Source organism: Rhodamnia argentea, chromosome 9 (genome assembly GCF_020921035.1).
Source record: "Rhodamnia argentea isolate NSW1041297 chromosome 9, ASM2092103v1, whole genome shotgun sequence".
Taxonomy (NCBI): Eukaryota; Viridiplantae; Streptophyta; class Magnoliopsida; order Myrtales; family Myrtaceae; genus Rhodamnia; species Rhodamnia argentea.
In genome coordinates, this window is record NC_063158.1 from 1780001 (window position 1) to 1793838 (window position 13838).

The 13838-nt window shown below is 41.6% G+C and overlaps 2 protein-coding genes across 7 annotated transcripts in view; one reads left to right on the plus strand and one right to left on the minus strand.

Moving 5' to 3' along the window:
• Positions 1-3234, plus strand: part of LOC115729825 (protein SPA1-RELATED 2) — a 10261-nt gene extending 7027 nt beyond the window's left edge. For both annotated transcript variants that reach the window (XM_030660459.2, XM_048285240.1), the window contains 5 exons: positions 1-326; positions 1232-1378; positions 1752-2069; positions 2201-2260; positions 2392-3234. The exon at positions 1-326 is cut by the window's left edge and continues 491 nt beyond it. In XM_030660459.2, the coding sequence (XP_030516319.2) occupies positions 1-326; positions 1232-1378; positions 1752-2069; positions 2201-2260; positions 2392-2583 (1043 nt within the window). In that variant the 3' untranslated portion in view covers positions 2584-3234. The remainder of the gene's footprint in view (positions 327-1231; positions 1379-1751; positions 2070-2200; positions 2261-2391) is intronic.
• Positions 3235-3386: 152 nt separating this feature from the next.
• LOC115740769 (tyrosine-protein kinase ABL1-like) lies at positions 3387-12106 on the minus strand. Of its 5 annotated transcripts, XM_048285242.1 has the most exons (5): positions 12102-12106; positions 6785-6916; positions 4382-6305; positions 4128-4241; positions 3387-3977 (listed from the first exon to the last, which is right to left on the minus strand). In XM_048285242.1, exons 2-5 carry the CDS (start codon positions 6884-6886, stop codon positions 3820-3822), a joined length of 2298 nt encoding a protein of 765 aa, XP_048141199.1. In that variant the 5' UTR covers positions 6887-6916; positions 12102-12106; the 3' UTR covers positions 3387-3819. The 5 variants fall into 5 exon arrangements, with proteins under 5 accessions (XP_048141199.1, XP_048141200.1, XP_030530215.1 ...); XM_048285243.1 differs by lacking the exon at positions 12102-12106 and having other exon boundaries at positions 4128-4238; positions 6785-6995; XM_030674355.2 differs by lacking the exon at positions 12102-12106 and having other exon boundaries at positions 4382-6379; positions 6785-6989.
• Positions 12107-13838: the final 1732 nt, after the last annotated feature.

Below are 13838 nucleotides of genomic sequence, written 5' to 3' on the forward strand. Positions count from 1 at the left end.
ATCGGCTGGGTGCTTTCTTCAATGGCTTATGCAAGTATGCTCGATATAGTAAGTTCGCGGTACGTGGTATACTGAGAAATGGAGAGTTCAACTCCTCAGCAAATGTGATTTGCTCCCTAAGTTTTGACCGGGATGAGGACTACTTTGCTGCTGCTGGGATATCAAAGAAAATAAAGATATTCGAGTTTGATGCGCTCTTTAATCGCTCCGTTGATATCCACTATCCAGTGATTGAGATGTTGAATAGGTCAAAGCTAAGCTGCACTTGCTGGAATAATTATATCCGTAACTACCTTGCTTCAACTGATTATGATGGTGTAGTAAAGGTTTGTGAAGTTTCCATTTTAAAGTCCGTGTATTTGCAGTACTTTTGCTGGTCTTGGCATCTATTGGTTGAAGTCTCTGTTTTTGGATTCATGGTTTATAATCAACATTCTTGAATAGTGGTAGGTCATATCCTGTGATATAGCTGATATTCAAAGTTGTGGTGGTTTGTGGAATATTTGCGTTTTTGTTTGTCAAATAGTTGAATTTCTTGTCCATTGTAACATTGGTCTCTCGTGTTTTGCGACTTTGAAGTTCCCATCGCTATATATATATATATATATATATATATATAGAGAGAGAGAGAGAGAGAGAGAGAGAGAGAGAGAGAGGAGGCACCATTGAGAGGAGGGAGGGAGGGAGAGAGCGGGCAACACTGATTGTTTTGTGAGGGAGGGAGGGCACCATTGATTGTTTGGTGACTTTGAAGTTCCCATCGCGAATTTCCAATTTAGAGAGAGGGAGGGAGGGAGGGCATCATTGATTGTTTTGCGACTTTGAAGTTCCTATCACAAATATAGAATTATATATATATATATATATATATATTTATAGAGAGAGAGAGAGAGAGAGAGAGAGAGAGAGAGAGAGAGAGAGAGAGAGAGAGAGAGGGAGGGAGGGAGGGAGGGAGGGAGGGAGGGAGGGAGGGGGGGGGGGGAGGGGAGGGGAGGGAGGGATTCTCTCGCGCGTACCTATGTAATAGCTATTTCACATTATTGTTCTTCAAATAGCTATTCCGCACTTCGTTCCTTTCCATTTCTGATCCAGTAAAGGTTTGGGCTTTCCCCCTACCCTTTACTAAATATACTCTGATCACCTCTTACTTTCTATTTTTGCTCTTATCAACTCTGTTTGTTTTGGTATTAAGGACGTCTTCTAATTCTGAGTTTCTTCCAATGATATCCAGTTATGGGATGCAAGTACTGGTCAAGGGTTTTCTGAGTTCAGGGAGCATGAAAAGAGGGCCTGGTCTGTTGACTTTTCGCCTGTATGCCCTACAAAGTTAGCAAGTGGAAGTGACGATTGTTCAGTGAAACTTTGGAGCATCAACGAGGCATGTTCCCTCCTTAATTAGAATTACCTCTTGCATATGTAACAATGTGACGGGTAACTGTTTATAAACCTATTCGGTGGCAAAGTTCTGGTATTCACTACTTTATTAACTTGTGATAACTAAAGTAACAATGCAAGTACTCTATGTATAAATTCCGTCATGCAATCTGTTCATCTGCGTTAGAAAATAGGGGGACAGTCATGATAGTCATTAGGCTTTTGACGATGGTATCGCTATGCATTAATTCAATAACAAGCAAATTCAGCATATAGCTAAATATAGTTCGCCTTTAATACTTGACTGTGTTACTTCAATAATTTTTTGATTCAATGAGGCCTTCAAGCTGATGCGATATAAATTTGATTTTGAACAGAGAAGTTGTTTGGGGACAATAAGGAGCATAGCAAACGTCTGCTGTGTTCAGTTCTCTCCTCATTCCACTCATTTGCTGGCATTTGGGTCTGCTGACTATAGAACTTACTGTTATGATCTTCGGAATGCAAGAACTCCCTGGTGTGTATTGGCTGGGCATGAGAAAGCTGTTAGCTATGTGAAGTTTTTGGACTCTGAAACCATTGTAACTGCATCCACTGACAACACCTTGAAGCTTTGGGATTTGAACAAAACCAGTTCTAGTGGTCCGTCAAATAATGCCTGCAGCTTAACATTTAGTGGGCATACCAACGAGAAGGTACAATTGCAAGTCTAGATAGTATTCCACTCTCTTTCTCCGGTCTTGACTCTGAATTTTCATTTTCCTTGGAGGACTTGATGTTCTTCCTTTTTTTCACTGGGTTCACTTCTCATTCACTGATCTGCCAGAATTTCGTGGGTTTGTCCGTTGCTAATGGTTACATAACATGCGGTTCCGAAACAAATGAGGTATGCATCTTATTATACCATTTCTGTCATTTTGTCGAAATAGTAGCTTGCTTCTCTTGCTTTCCTTAATGAAGTTTCCCGAGTTATTGGAAACAATTGTGCTCTTTCATGATTTGCCTTTCTTTTGGTAGGTTTTCACATATTATAGGTCTCTGCCTATGCCGATCACTTCCTACAAGTTTGGTTCGATTGATCCCATTTCTGGGAAGGAAACAGAAGATGACAATGGGCAGTTTGTTTCCAGTGTCTGTTGGAGAGGGAAATCGGACATGGTTGTAGCTGCCAATTCAAGTGGCTGCATAAAAGTCTTGCAGATGGTTTAGGTGTAGCGAGACCTGTGAGAAAGACAGCAGCACTTCATGTTCCTGCTTTATGCTTGTGAGTCTCGAAAGTTGTGAGCGTTTGTGAGCGAAGGCATTTGTTTATGGCCAGATCCTTAACTCTGCCGTGACAATCTCTGGTCATCTTGTCTGAGAACTGAAGGATCCAAGCTAGTGCCTGCTGTGCAGCCATGAGTTAAACTGATTGTACCATGGTTCCTGAGAGCAGTTCCTACACAAGGATATTGCCAGAGTAAGTCGAAAAACACTAGAAATTTGTCAATATGGATGGTTTTCCCATTGGAGCCTACGGAGTCAATTGTCCAAAGAGGTGAGCTATCTCAAAAGGCCATATAAGTTAAATGCGGTACGAGTGGTGGACTTGAAGTTGGAGATGGAAGTAATGCTGCTGATGCTTAAATCTTCTGTGAGGGGATAACATGCCTGGCTCCGATGGCAGGGATTTTAGGATTTAGGACATGCACATTTGTTGCCCCGGATGGAGTTTCGTAGTGCTGTCCGACAAGTATCAGAAGTTTTTTCATTGAGCTGTATGTAAATTTTACTGTCAAAAAGATGAACCTTCCCTGATGTAAATCTCTTATAGCTTGCTGTATAGAATTATTTGTTTTAGATTTATCTTCTCTTGTGGGAGACCTGGTGCACGAGGATTACATAGCTTCGTTGCCTCTGGGGAACAAACTATAGCTTTTTATCCCTTTGAGATCATTACAGACGCAAGGAAGAGATATTATAGTGTACTTGTTCGGAACACCATACCCGAGTTGCAGAATTACTAAAGCGAGTTCTTGGAACATGGAGACAGATCAGGTAAACAAAGATTATAGACGGATCCGAGTCCTTGCGTAGTGAAGCAGACAAATTTCCTGACCACGACCCACTCCTTCAGAACAGAACCGAAAACTGGTTTAGAAACATCTCTACACAATCTCTCTACATTGTCCATGTAAAAGGAGTATGTTCAAAAATAGAGGGTCGCGTTCCATGGAACAAGAAGTCTGATCCACAAACACAGAAAGAGATATTTTCAAACAATGTAAGCCGGTCTGCAGAATCGAACACCGGATTCATTCTGCCCTCACCAAATCGGCTGGACATGACCCAATGAGAACCAGAGACTGCCATGTGAACTGAACAGCTTTAGGACCAAAACTTCCTGGGGCCAAAATTGTCTAAGAAAGACCATAGAGGTGCAGGAATTTAAAGGAGGAGCATCGGCTATTGTATCTCGGAATCTGATACGTGTCCGCGTAATCGTCCTCGACTCACGCTTTTAGAGGAGGTCATGGGCACAACAAAGTCTCTCCTTTTGGTTATCTTCACATTGTGGCGTTCAGGATTCAATAACGATGCCCTGTCTTGTGCTTTTGGGGTTCCTGTGAGGAACAAGCCGCATGCAATTTAGCAAACATATCTCCAAACACAACTTTTGAAGATATACTTCTCTACTTTTCTTGAGACATAATCACTACTCCTCAGAAATATGAAACAGATCAACAATAGCAAGTTCAATGAAATATATTCACCTGAACTTTTCCGGGTCTTAATATCAGCGTATTTCTTGAATGACAACGTTCTCTTCTCTGGTATCTCCGAACAAATAGACCTCGCGTCGATCCCTAGCTGGACCTGATCTTCTACTGCAAGAATCACAGAAACCATTCCATAAATGACCTAGAAAACTGTTTGAGTGTTAGGGTACAGTCCTTCAGTCGAATAAGTAAGTAACTCGTCTGGTGGTTGAGTTGACACGATCAGGAAATGTTGGCAGTGAACTAACCTGGAACTCTTCTAACCTTCAAAGCTGTGCCTTTGTTAGTCAGTCGATTTTTCTTGTCTGGAGTATCAGAAAAGACCGATCTTGCATATCTTACAGGTAATAGAAAAGAATCATCCTCTGCGAACAAGTTCTCGTCCTTGCAGGTTGTTCCTGCTTCGCTCGCTGTCTCACAGATCTCGACCTTAGTACTCAGACAAGTCTTGTCTAGTTCCGCCAGTTTATAAGCAAACATGTGAAACGGAATCTGCGTTACTGCCATTGAATTCCCACTCGCGGATAACTCCTTTTGAAATCCGGCTTCTATGTCACAGTAGTCTACAGGAGGAGAATGCAGCTCAGGGTGACCATTTTCTGGGTTCATCACCAAGAACTTCTTGACATTACGCAGAATTCTACATATCGATGAAAAGCTTGGACGCAGCGAAGGCTCTGTTTGCCAGCATCTTCTTGTTAGATTCACCAAGTACTTCGGTGAAGGAAATGAGAACAGAGGCCTCTCGCCAGTTCTTATGTTTCGACTCATCTTATCTCCTTGAAGATGGCCTTCCTCAAAGGGTATTTTCCCGGTCAAAAGCTGAAAGCAAATCATCCCGAAGCTGTACACATCTGCTTTCTCTGAGTACTTCGAAATAGAATTACTCTCTGGCTTTTCCTGCTCAGCGAGGACTTCTGGGGCATACCAAATGAAAGGGCTGATCGAGTCCTGGTTTGGCAAACAGTTGGAATTACAGTTGAGCACAGTCGATGAACCATACCCTGCCACTTTAACAAGAAAATAACCTTCCGATGGAGTCCTGGATTTGAGGAGGACGTTGGTCGGGTTAAGATCACCATGATAAATTTTCTGAGAGTGGAGATACTCCATCCCTCTTGCAATCTGAATCATGATGTCGACTACAACCGGAAGTGAGAACAATATACGCCGCCTCGGACTCGAATTTTCTTTTACGTGACAAGCTAGACTCTTGTTCATCAACTCCGCAACTAGAAAGCATTCCTTTTTTTCCTCATCCCAAAAGGCGCATAAGTACGGAAGCACATTAGGATGGGAAAGAGAAAGGAGAGTAGAGATCTCGTCTTTCGATGACCCGACCTCTCCAAAAAGGTGGTGCATAACAAAGCTCTCCCCTAACCACTGAATCTCCTTGAGCTCTTTCCCGCTTCCCAATCTCCGCCGCACAGCATAGTCCTTCGCCCCAGTAAGGATTGAACTAGGACAGAGTGTCCAATTGTACGTCTCCAAGGCACTTATTTTCTTGAGCAAAAGATCGGCAAGCCGCTGCTCGTTCTTTGTCAGAACAGCAGATTCCGAGCTCTTTTTCTCCTTCAGAACCTCGCAGAGAAGCCATCTGTCCTCTTTCCAAACCGTGTCCAATCTCTTGCACAGCTCTTTGGGGACCAGATACTGCTTACCGTATCTCAGTTGGAAGAGTTTGGGGTCATTCCACTCCTTATCGTACTTCCTCCTCAGCAAAATTCCTTTCTTTTGCATCTCATCAGGGTCGAGTCCCGAAATCTCGCCGGCATTCTCGATCGCCTCGATGACTGCTGGGAAACTACACAGCAAGTTGTGGATGTGGAATTCGACACAATCCTTGCTGTTGTGAAAGGTGATCGCTCTGCCCCAAAAGTCCTTGACATCCAAACATTGCTTGATGTAGAGCTCGCCTTCTTTAAAAACGCGGTGGAGCTCTCTCAGAGGCTGCTCGAGAGCCTTCCACTTGGTGTTCTTCTCTTCGAGCTTGAGGTTCTGCTTGATCTCCGACGCGATCTCTTCAAAAGCCATAGCGAAAATATGGAGGAGCAAGCAACACTGTCTCCTATTGATTTGGATATCCTCCTGCAACACCATGAGAGCCTTCATACTTCCTAATACCTCCCCGACCTGCCGAAATTGTTCCATTCCGGCTTCAAAGAGCCAAATCTGCAAGCCAGGCACGCCACGAGACTCTCTCAATTTGATCCGAAATCTCCGAAAGTTTTAGAGATACAAGCAAGCTGTTCCTGGGTAACTCGAAGCATCACATATACACAGCAACACAAACTCAGCATCTTATGGGTACGCTCAACATGGAATCCATAATTACTGGAGATTGACCATGAAAAAAACATTTGACGGAAAATTTGAGAAACGTATACGAGTCGACAAGCAAAATCAACCCCCAAAAAAAAAAAAAAAAAATTCTGTCCTGGGCGAGAAAAACAAAGGGAGCTCGCCATAATTCAGGTCGAGGTGATCGAAACAGAGAAATCAAATATCTCTCAAGTTATTCAAAACCCAATTCACAATCATCCAATCCAAGGAAGCATCTCGCAAATCCAACGCAAATTCGACAAAGCAGAGGATGCAAAACCCAAGAAAGAATACAAAGAAGGAAAGAGAGAGAGAGAGTCAAAACTCACCGGAAGAAACAGGCGATGTATCCGATGAAGCTCCCCCGCGAGAAAGGACCAAAAAAACCGACTTTTCTCTGTCTGTAATGAGTCGAACTCAAACAGAAACATCAGTTTCAGGTTCTTGGTCGATTCTTTGAGCTTCGACAATGAAATTGAATGACAGAGAGCGAGAGAGAGGGGGCGTGGCCGTTGAAAACGTCCGCTTTCTTCGGAGTTAACCACGTCGTGCTGCTTATATATCGTGTTCCCGCGAGTTTCGACTCTGACTTGCCTCTCCAGAGACCGTTGCTTTTCCGGAGGGGGCCGAGTTGGAGGTCGTTTTGGGGCAGTTTGAACGCGAAACGACGGTTGCGAGTGGGGGGGAGTGGAAGGTTGGGGGTCGTCAAACGGTACCGCGTTTTGACTTTCCCACAACAAAAAAAGAAAAGAAGAAAAGAAGATTTTGACTGATTCGAGTCCCCCTCCTGAATCTGACGGTAGCTTCCGTGTTGGATGTTGCAGGCACAGGCAGGTGCTGAATTGGCATCGCCGTTTTGGTGAAATTCTTCCAGGCGATGCCACTCCTCCAAAGTGGTTTGCTTTCTTTAGTTTCATTGGCTAATTCATCATACCCTTCAATGTGTCGTTGGACCATTTACGATGAATGTGATGCACGGTCTCGATATTTGAGTCCACTCGGATTTCTAGTTCCTAGGATCAGCACGAGGAAATTCCATTCCATTCTATTTCATTTCATGCCGGTGATCTTGCCACCTGGACCTGTGACCTTGGCCCTCGAACCTTTGAGTTCAAGGCTTAAGACTGGTCCTCAAGGATCTGGCTCGGGACCCTAACGCCCTAACTTGATATCCCAAAAGTTGCATGTGAAAATCCCGTAATCAAATCAAGCACGGGGAGATTTTTTTTTTTTTTACTCTTAATCTAACCGTTTTTATTTTTGGGTTTATTGCACAAAACGCCACAAAAGTTCACAGACCGCCTAATTGGCACCTCATACATGTTTTCAATTAACTTTATAAGATTTTTTTTTCCCCATGATTTGTTCCATCGCCTTTTCACTTTAACCTTGCACCTGCATTTAAGAAGACTTCATCTAACGCATGCACCAATTTTTTTTTTTCTATTTGGTCCGAAAGCACCTCAATTAGAGATTAAAATTTCAGTGAAATTAAATTGTTGCGGGAAATGATTAAATTCAGAAAAACGACTTTAATCGCCTGTCATCGGCAAACACGTGTTGTGATGAATCGAATAGGTACATATTTTTATGCAACTTGTATATAATAAATACATGTATGTCGTATATGGCATAAACTAATTCCAGAGTCTAGAACGGGTCACGTTCAACATGTCTAAGTCGATTTAGTCACGGATCAATCTGATTGAAGGGAGTGCACGTCAATCGTCATGAGCGATTTGCGAGACGGCCACGACCTTTTAAATAAGAACAAAGTCTGACAGACGGGGAGCGGTCCCGTCGTCCACGCACTGCCGCCTCGACCAACCACAGACAGCAACGCCGCAACCACTCGGGGCGACGGATCCTTCTCCAACCTATCATAGAATTGATTTGTTTGTCTCTGTAGCTTTCATAAACTCAAAAACACGTCATTATACATGTCAATTTTCCAGGCTAATCTTGATTCTGTCCCGATTTTTTTTTTTTTTTGTCTATAAGAAATGCTGAGGACTAGCCCTATTTTCTTTTCCAACTAACCATCCATTTGTGTTATGCACTCATCGATGTAAAAACTACACGTATGGAGAATCGATGGTCGAGTATTCTCACCAGGTCTAAGAGAAGGGTTAAAAAGTTAAATGATCCAAATCAGATGACCATTGACTGCCACCCGGGATATTAATCTATTGTCGTTGCGCACTATCAAGTCGGTTCTACTAACGCTTTATTTAGCAAATAAGGGTGCGCATGATAATCATTTTGTTTATCTGTTTTTCTATTTTTCTGTTTCCAAGAACAAGTTAGGAATAGAAATCCGTTTAGTAAAGCAATTTCATTTTTTTTATTTCCGAAAACAAGTTTTTAGCCCAGATGTAGGTTTGGAATAGAAATGAGAAGTTGAGATTTTCTACTTTTTTATTTGTGGAACAGAAACATAAATAACAACTCTTCTCGTCGTCGATCCCTGGACACCCTCCGTGGGTCGCCACAACTGTAACTCCGCCTCTTGTCGCAACCCTAGCCTCCATCGCAACCCTAAAAATTTTATGTTGTTACCAAATGAATTTCTGTTTCAAAAATAGAAATTTTGTGCTGTTATCAAACGCGTTTCTCTGTTTAGAAACTCGTTGAGGGAATAGAAATAGAAAAATCTATTTCTAGCCAAAAATTATGTAAGAGAAATGGTTATTTTTGCGCCCTAAATGATCAATATTGTGATATCCTTCTAATAAAAAGATTGAATTGAATTAGCCAGAGATATCCTTATAATAGAAGCAAGACATAAAAAGATTCATACAACTTAGATATTGTTAAACCAGAACTCTACTGTTCCCTCTACTATTTACTATATATGCTATCCAATCTTAATAAATAAGAGTGATATTGATAAAAAAAAATGGCCGTGATGTAGTTAGACCTGTTAAATTGTGTCATAAATGAATTTAGAATGGTAGAACTCAAAATAATATATGTTTTAAATAGGTCCACAACTTACTTAAACTCAAGCCACTTATATGACTCTTGTCTTTATTTGATCTCACACCCACTCACTCTGTACTCTCACCTCAATTTGAGTATAAATTTTTCTAGATTTGATTACTATGAAAGTATTTTAGTAGTATGGATTGGTTATGGATTAGGTTGGGTATAAGTCGCTAGATATGTATTACATGGAAATTGATCATTTTTTTTTTTTACATGAGTTAGTTATATTCAGTAAATAGGTCATCAAAGAGTTTAGAATGACAAAATCCAAAATAACATGGGTGTTAAATGGATCCACAACTTACTTAGACCCAACCTATTTCTGTGACTCTCGCTTTCACTCTATCTTGCGCTTACTCACTCCGTGTTCTCACCTCAATTTGAGTATGAGTTTTTATAGATTTGAATATGAAAAGTAATTTAGCAATATAAGTTGGCTATGGATTAGGTCAGTATGGATCATTCAAATTGTGTTACATGGAATGGATCAATTTTTTGGTCAAGCTATTTTTCACATGACCCGACCCACCCCTTTGACTGGTCTAGTGTAGTCAACATATTTTACCTATTCTTATCCCATTATATATCTTTTCTTGAACTGTAAGTTTCTTTTGTTCTAATGAATCTGGATCAACAAAATCTAAAAAGGAATTGACTCAATTACATGGATACTAGATCCGGAAGACTAGTCCAGCATTGTTCTGGATCATATTTAATTCGCGACATTGCTAAAAGGGAAATATATATTCAAGAAATGCCTAAATCTCTTCAAAATTGTCTAGTCTTGTTTCGGATCTCCATCTTGCGACACCATGAGCCTCCATGCTTCCTAGTACCTCTCCGACCTCCCGGAGTTGTTCCATTCCATCTTCAAAGACTAGATCGAATCTGCAAGCTGGGCACGCTGCAAGACTCTGTTCAATTCAACACCGAATCCCCGAAAATTTTTTAGAGTTTCTAGCAAGTTGTTCCTGGAAACTAGATCCCTAACTAGGTGAGATTGACCACGGGGGAAAACGTACACTAGTCAACAAGCAAAATCGACCTGAAAAAAACCCGTTCTTTCCAAGAAAAACAAAGGGTGTTCTATCATAAAACGCGGTCCAGGTATTCCAAATAGAGCAGCGTATATCTCTCAAGTTATTCAGAGCCCAATTCACCATCATCCAGCTCAAGGCAGAATCTCAAATAGTCCGACTCTTCCAACGCAAAATTCTACAAAGCAGAGGATCGCCGAACCCGAAGAAAATCAAAAGGGAGAGAGAGCCAAACTCAGCGGAAGAAACAAAGAGCAAGCCGGCGACGAATCTGATGAGACTTCCCCACGAGAAAGGACTAAAAAAACCGACGATGATTTTGAAGTAAAAAAAACTCTGCATTACCTACTCAGTCTTGATCTATATATTGTCATCCTTTAGAGGCTCTTATTCGAGTGATTGTGTCACGACCCGAACCCTACGAACCGTCGACATCCCACCTGGCCTCGCTTGCGTACAGTTCTCCAGGATCCTCAGGCCAACAATATTATACAACACATGCGGAAGCAACAAAATCTCCGTACAGAAAACCAATAGCACTACGATAACTTGGGATGGTAAAAACACACATATGTACATATATACATAGTTGTTACAAACTGTCAAACCTAGAGCTTCAGGGGCCACTGTACAAGCCCGTGACCACCTATAACAAAAGACACGTGATCGAAGCCCGCTACATAACCAAAATACAAGACTCCACAAAACTGAGGGGCCGACTATCCTAAGCCTCATCCTCGCTATCTCAAGCAGCTACTCAGCATCCAAAGGCTCCACAACTTCTCCTGGCATCTCGATCTCCGGGTCGGATCATTGCGGCGGAGGGTCCGAAAAACAACGAACCCACGACGGGGTGAGATAAAATCTCAGTAGGAAAATCTCTAACCCTAGATCAGGCTGCTAGTGCCTCCAAACACAATTTAGGCGAGCAACAATTTCCAACAACTCTTTCTTTCTTACCCAAAATTCCCCAATTAAATTCCAGAAAATTCCATTCTTTCTCTGAAAATTCTCACACCTTCTCAAATATTCTACGTTACTCCCGTCTCAGCGTTCCACGCCTCGGTCTGACAATAAAATATTCTACGTGCTCTGGGGTCCGTTTTTAACACATCCGGCCATAATATAAATATCCACATTACTCCGAAAATTTCTACGTTACTCCGAAAATTTTTCACGCTACTCCAGAATATTCCACGTTACTCCGAAAATATTCCACATCACTCCATAATATTTCACGTTACTCCGAAAATATTCCACGTCACTCCAGAATATTCCACGTTACTCCAAAAATAATCCACGTCACTCCAGAATATTCCACGTTACTCCAAAAATATTCCACGTCATCATAAGTTCATGAAATTGAGCCTCAGACCTTTATGAAACACGGCTCTATATATATACTAGGGTCTCGGACACAAAGGAATACGACCCATAAATCTCGGTCTCGGACACATAGGAACACGACCGGATCAAGTCTCGGACAATTAGTCGAACACGACTCACTTTGGTCTCGGACGACTTAATTGAACACGACTTTCATACTTTCTCGGTCTCGGATAATCAGATGAATACGGCTCACTTTGGCCTCAGACGACTTGATTGAATACAACCATCATACTTTCTCGGTCTCGGACAATCGGACGAATACGGCTCACTTTGGCCTCGGACGACTTGATTGAATACGACCTTCACATTTTCTCGGAATAGTTCGGGACCACGTGATTCACTCACGTTAGAGAATTAATAATTCGGGATCACCCGATTAATTCACACTAATCCAAAGATTAATCCAGACTACCCGAACAATTAATACTAATATAGTATCCAATCCACGCCATGCGACCATATTATGCTAACGTAGCAATTTATAAATCACGTGCCATTAAAATTATACTAACGTGGAAATTTATCACGGCCGAACAATAATAATTTTCTAACATGCAAATAATATTCTATAGTACTAAACTTATAATACTAATGTCACATTTAATTAGCACCGTGGCATAACAACTTTATGTCACATAAAAGTAACCCTAGTTAATATATTAACTAACCATGGTTCAAAATTAACTAGAGTCAAATACTAACCTAACCATGATTAATAAGTAGCATAAAGCAACTATAGTTGAACAAAAAGTAACTAGGGTTGGTAGAGTAACCATGGTCAAACTTTGACCAAACAAATATCCTCTTGCATTTACTATTCATTGCAAGAACAAGCCTTCTTTTTCCTCACATCTGCAATTTTCGTCCAGCCCCTCCTCAAGCCCAAATCCAACAATTTTCTTCATAAAAAATTCACAATTTCATTGTCTTTTAGCAACCTAACCACCTAATTTAGGTTTAGAAACAATCCTACCTCAAAACTCGTAAAAATCCCCGTTGAACGGTTGAGGAAAAGTCCAACCCAAGCAGCGGTTCCGGCGATCTTTGCACGGCCGGCGATTTGTCGACGATCTAGGAACCTCAAGCTATCCAAAGCGACTCCGGGGAGAGCTCGAAGAATTTTCGGCAATGGAGGGTGAGAGGGAGAGAATTCGGCCAAGGAGGGAGAGGGAGAGTGAGGTAGAGAGAAAGTGAGCTAGAGAGAGAGAGGGTTCTTGGATAATGAAGAAGAAGAGGGCCAATATAATAATTAATATAGGTTAATAATAATTAATTATGCCCACAAAATCAAGAGAAAAAAAATAATTATCTCCCCTCATTGACTAGTCAATCTCGGCCAAAAGGGAAAATGGCCAAAATATCTTAGTTCCAAGTGAAAAATGAGGTATTTTTCGAGGGCAAATGGGTTCTTTCCCATACCCAATCCAAATCTACTTTTCCTGAACTTCTTGGGGGCGAACCGCGAAGGAATTTCACACAGGATGAGGAAACGTCCAAAATTTTATTTATTGAAACCCCTGAAGGTCCGACGTCAAATTCTGAAGCTCGATTCGCGACCAATCTCGATCAATAGAATTTTCAACGTATCTCAAACTAACGGACGGTTTTTAGGAGTTACGCGTATCGACCCGTGATTAAAATCAAGTTTAAGAATTACTCGAGCCCTAGTAACCTTGGTTGTCATTCAATTGCGAGGGTCAATCACTAGTCCCGATGGTCGCGATCGTTAGAAAATAATTCAGGGACGTTCGGAACACACACGAGGTCAAACGGAATCATCCGTGATCCAAGCGCAAGGTATTACCCAAATCATTCCTTAATTATTCTAGGATCGGCCTATATTGGTCCAAAATATTCCCTCGACAATTTTCATGGCCAAAGAGTCGGTCCAGGATCAAGTTCTTAGGTCCACGTACTTAATTTTCCTAGCTAGCCATTCCCATTTGGTTAGTCCGCTTGAGAGGGATCA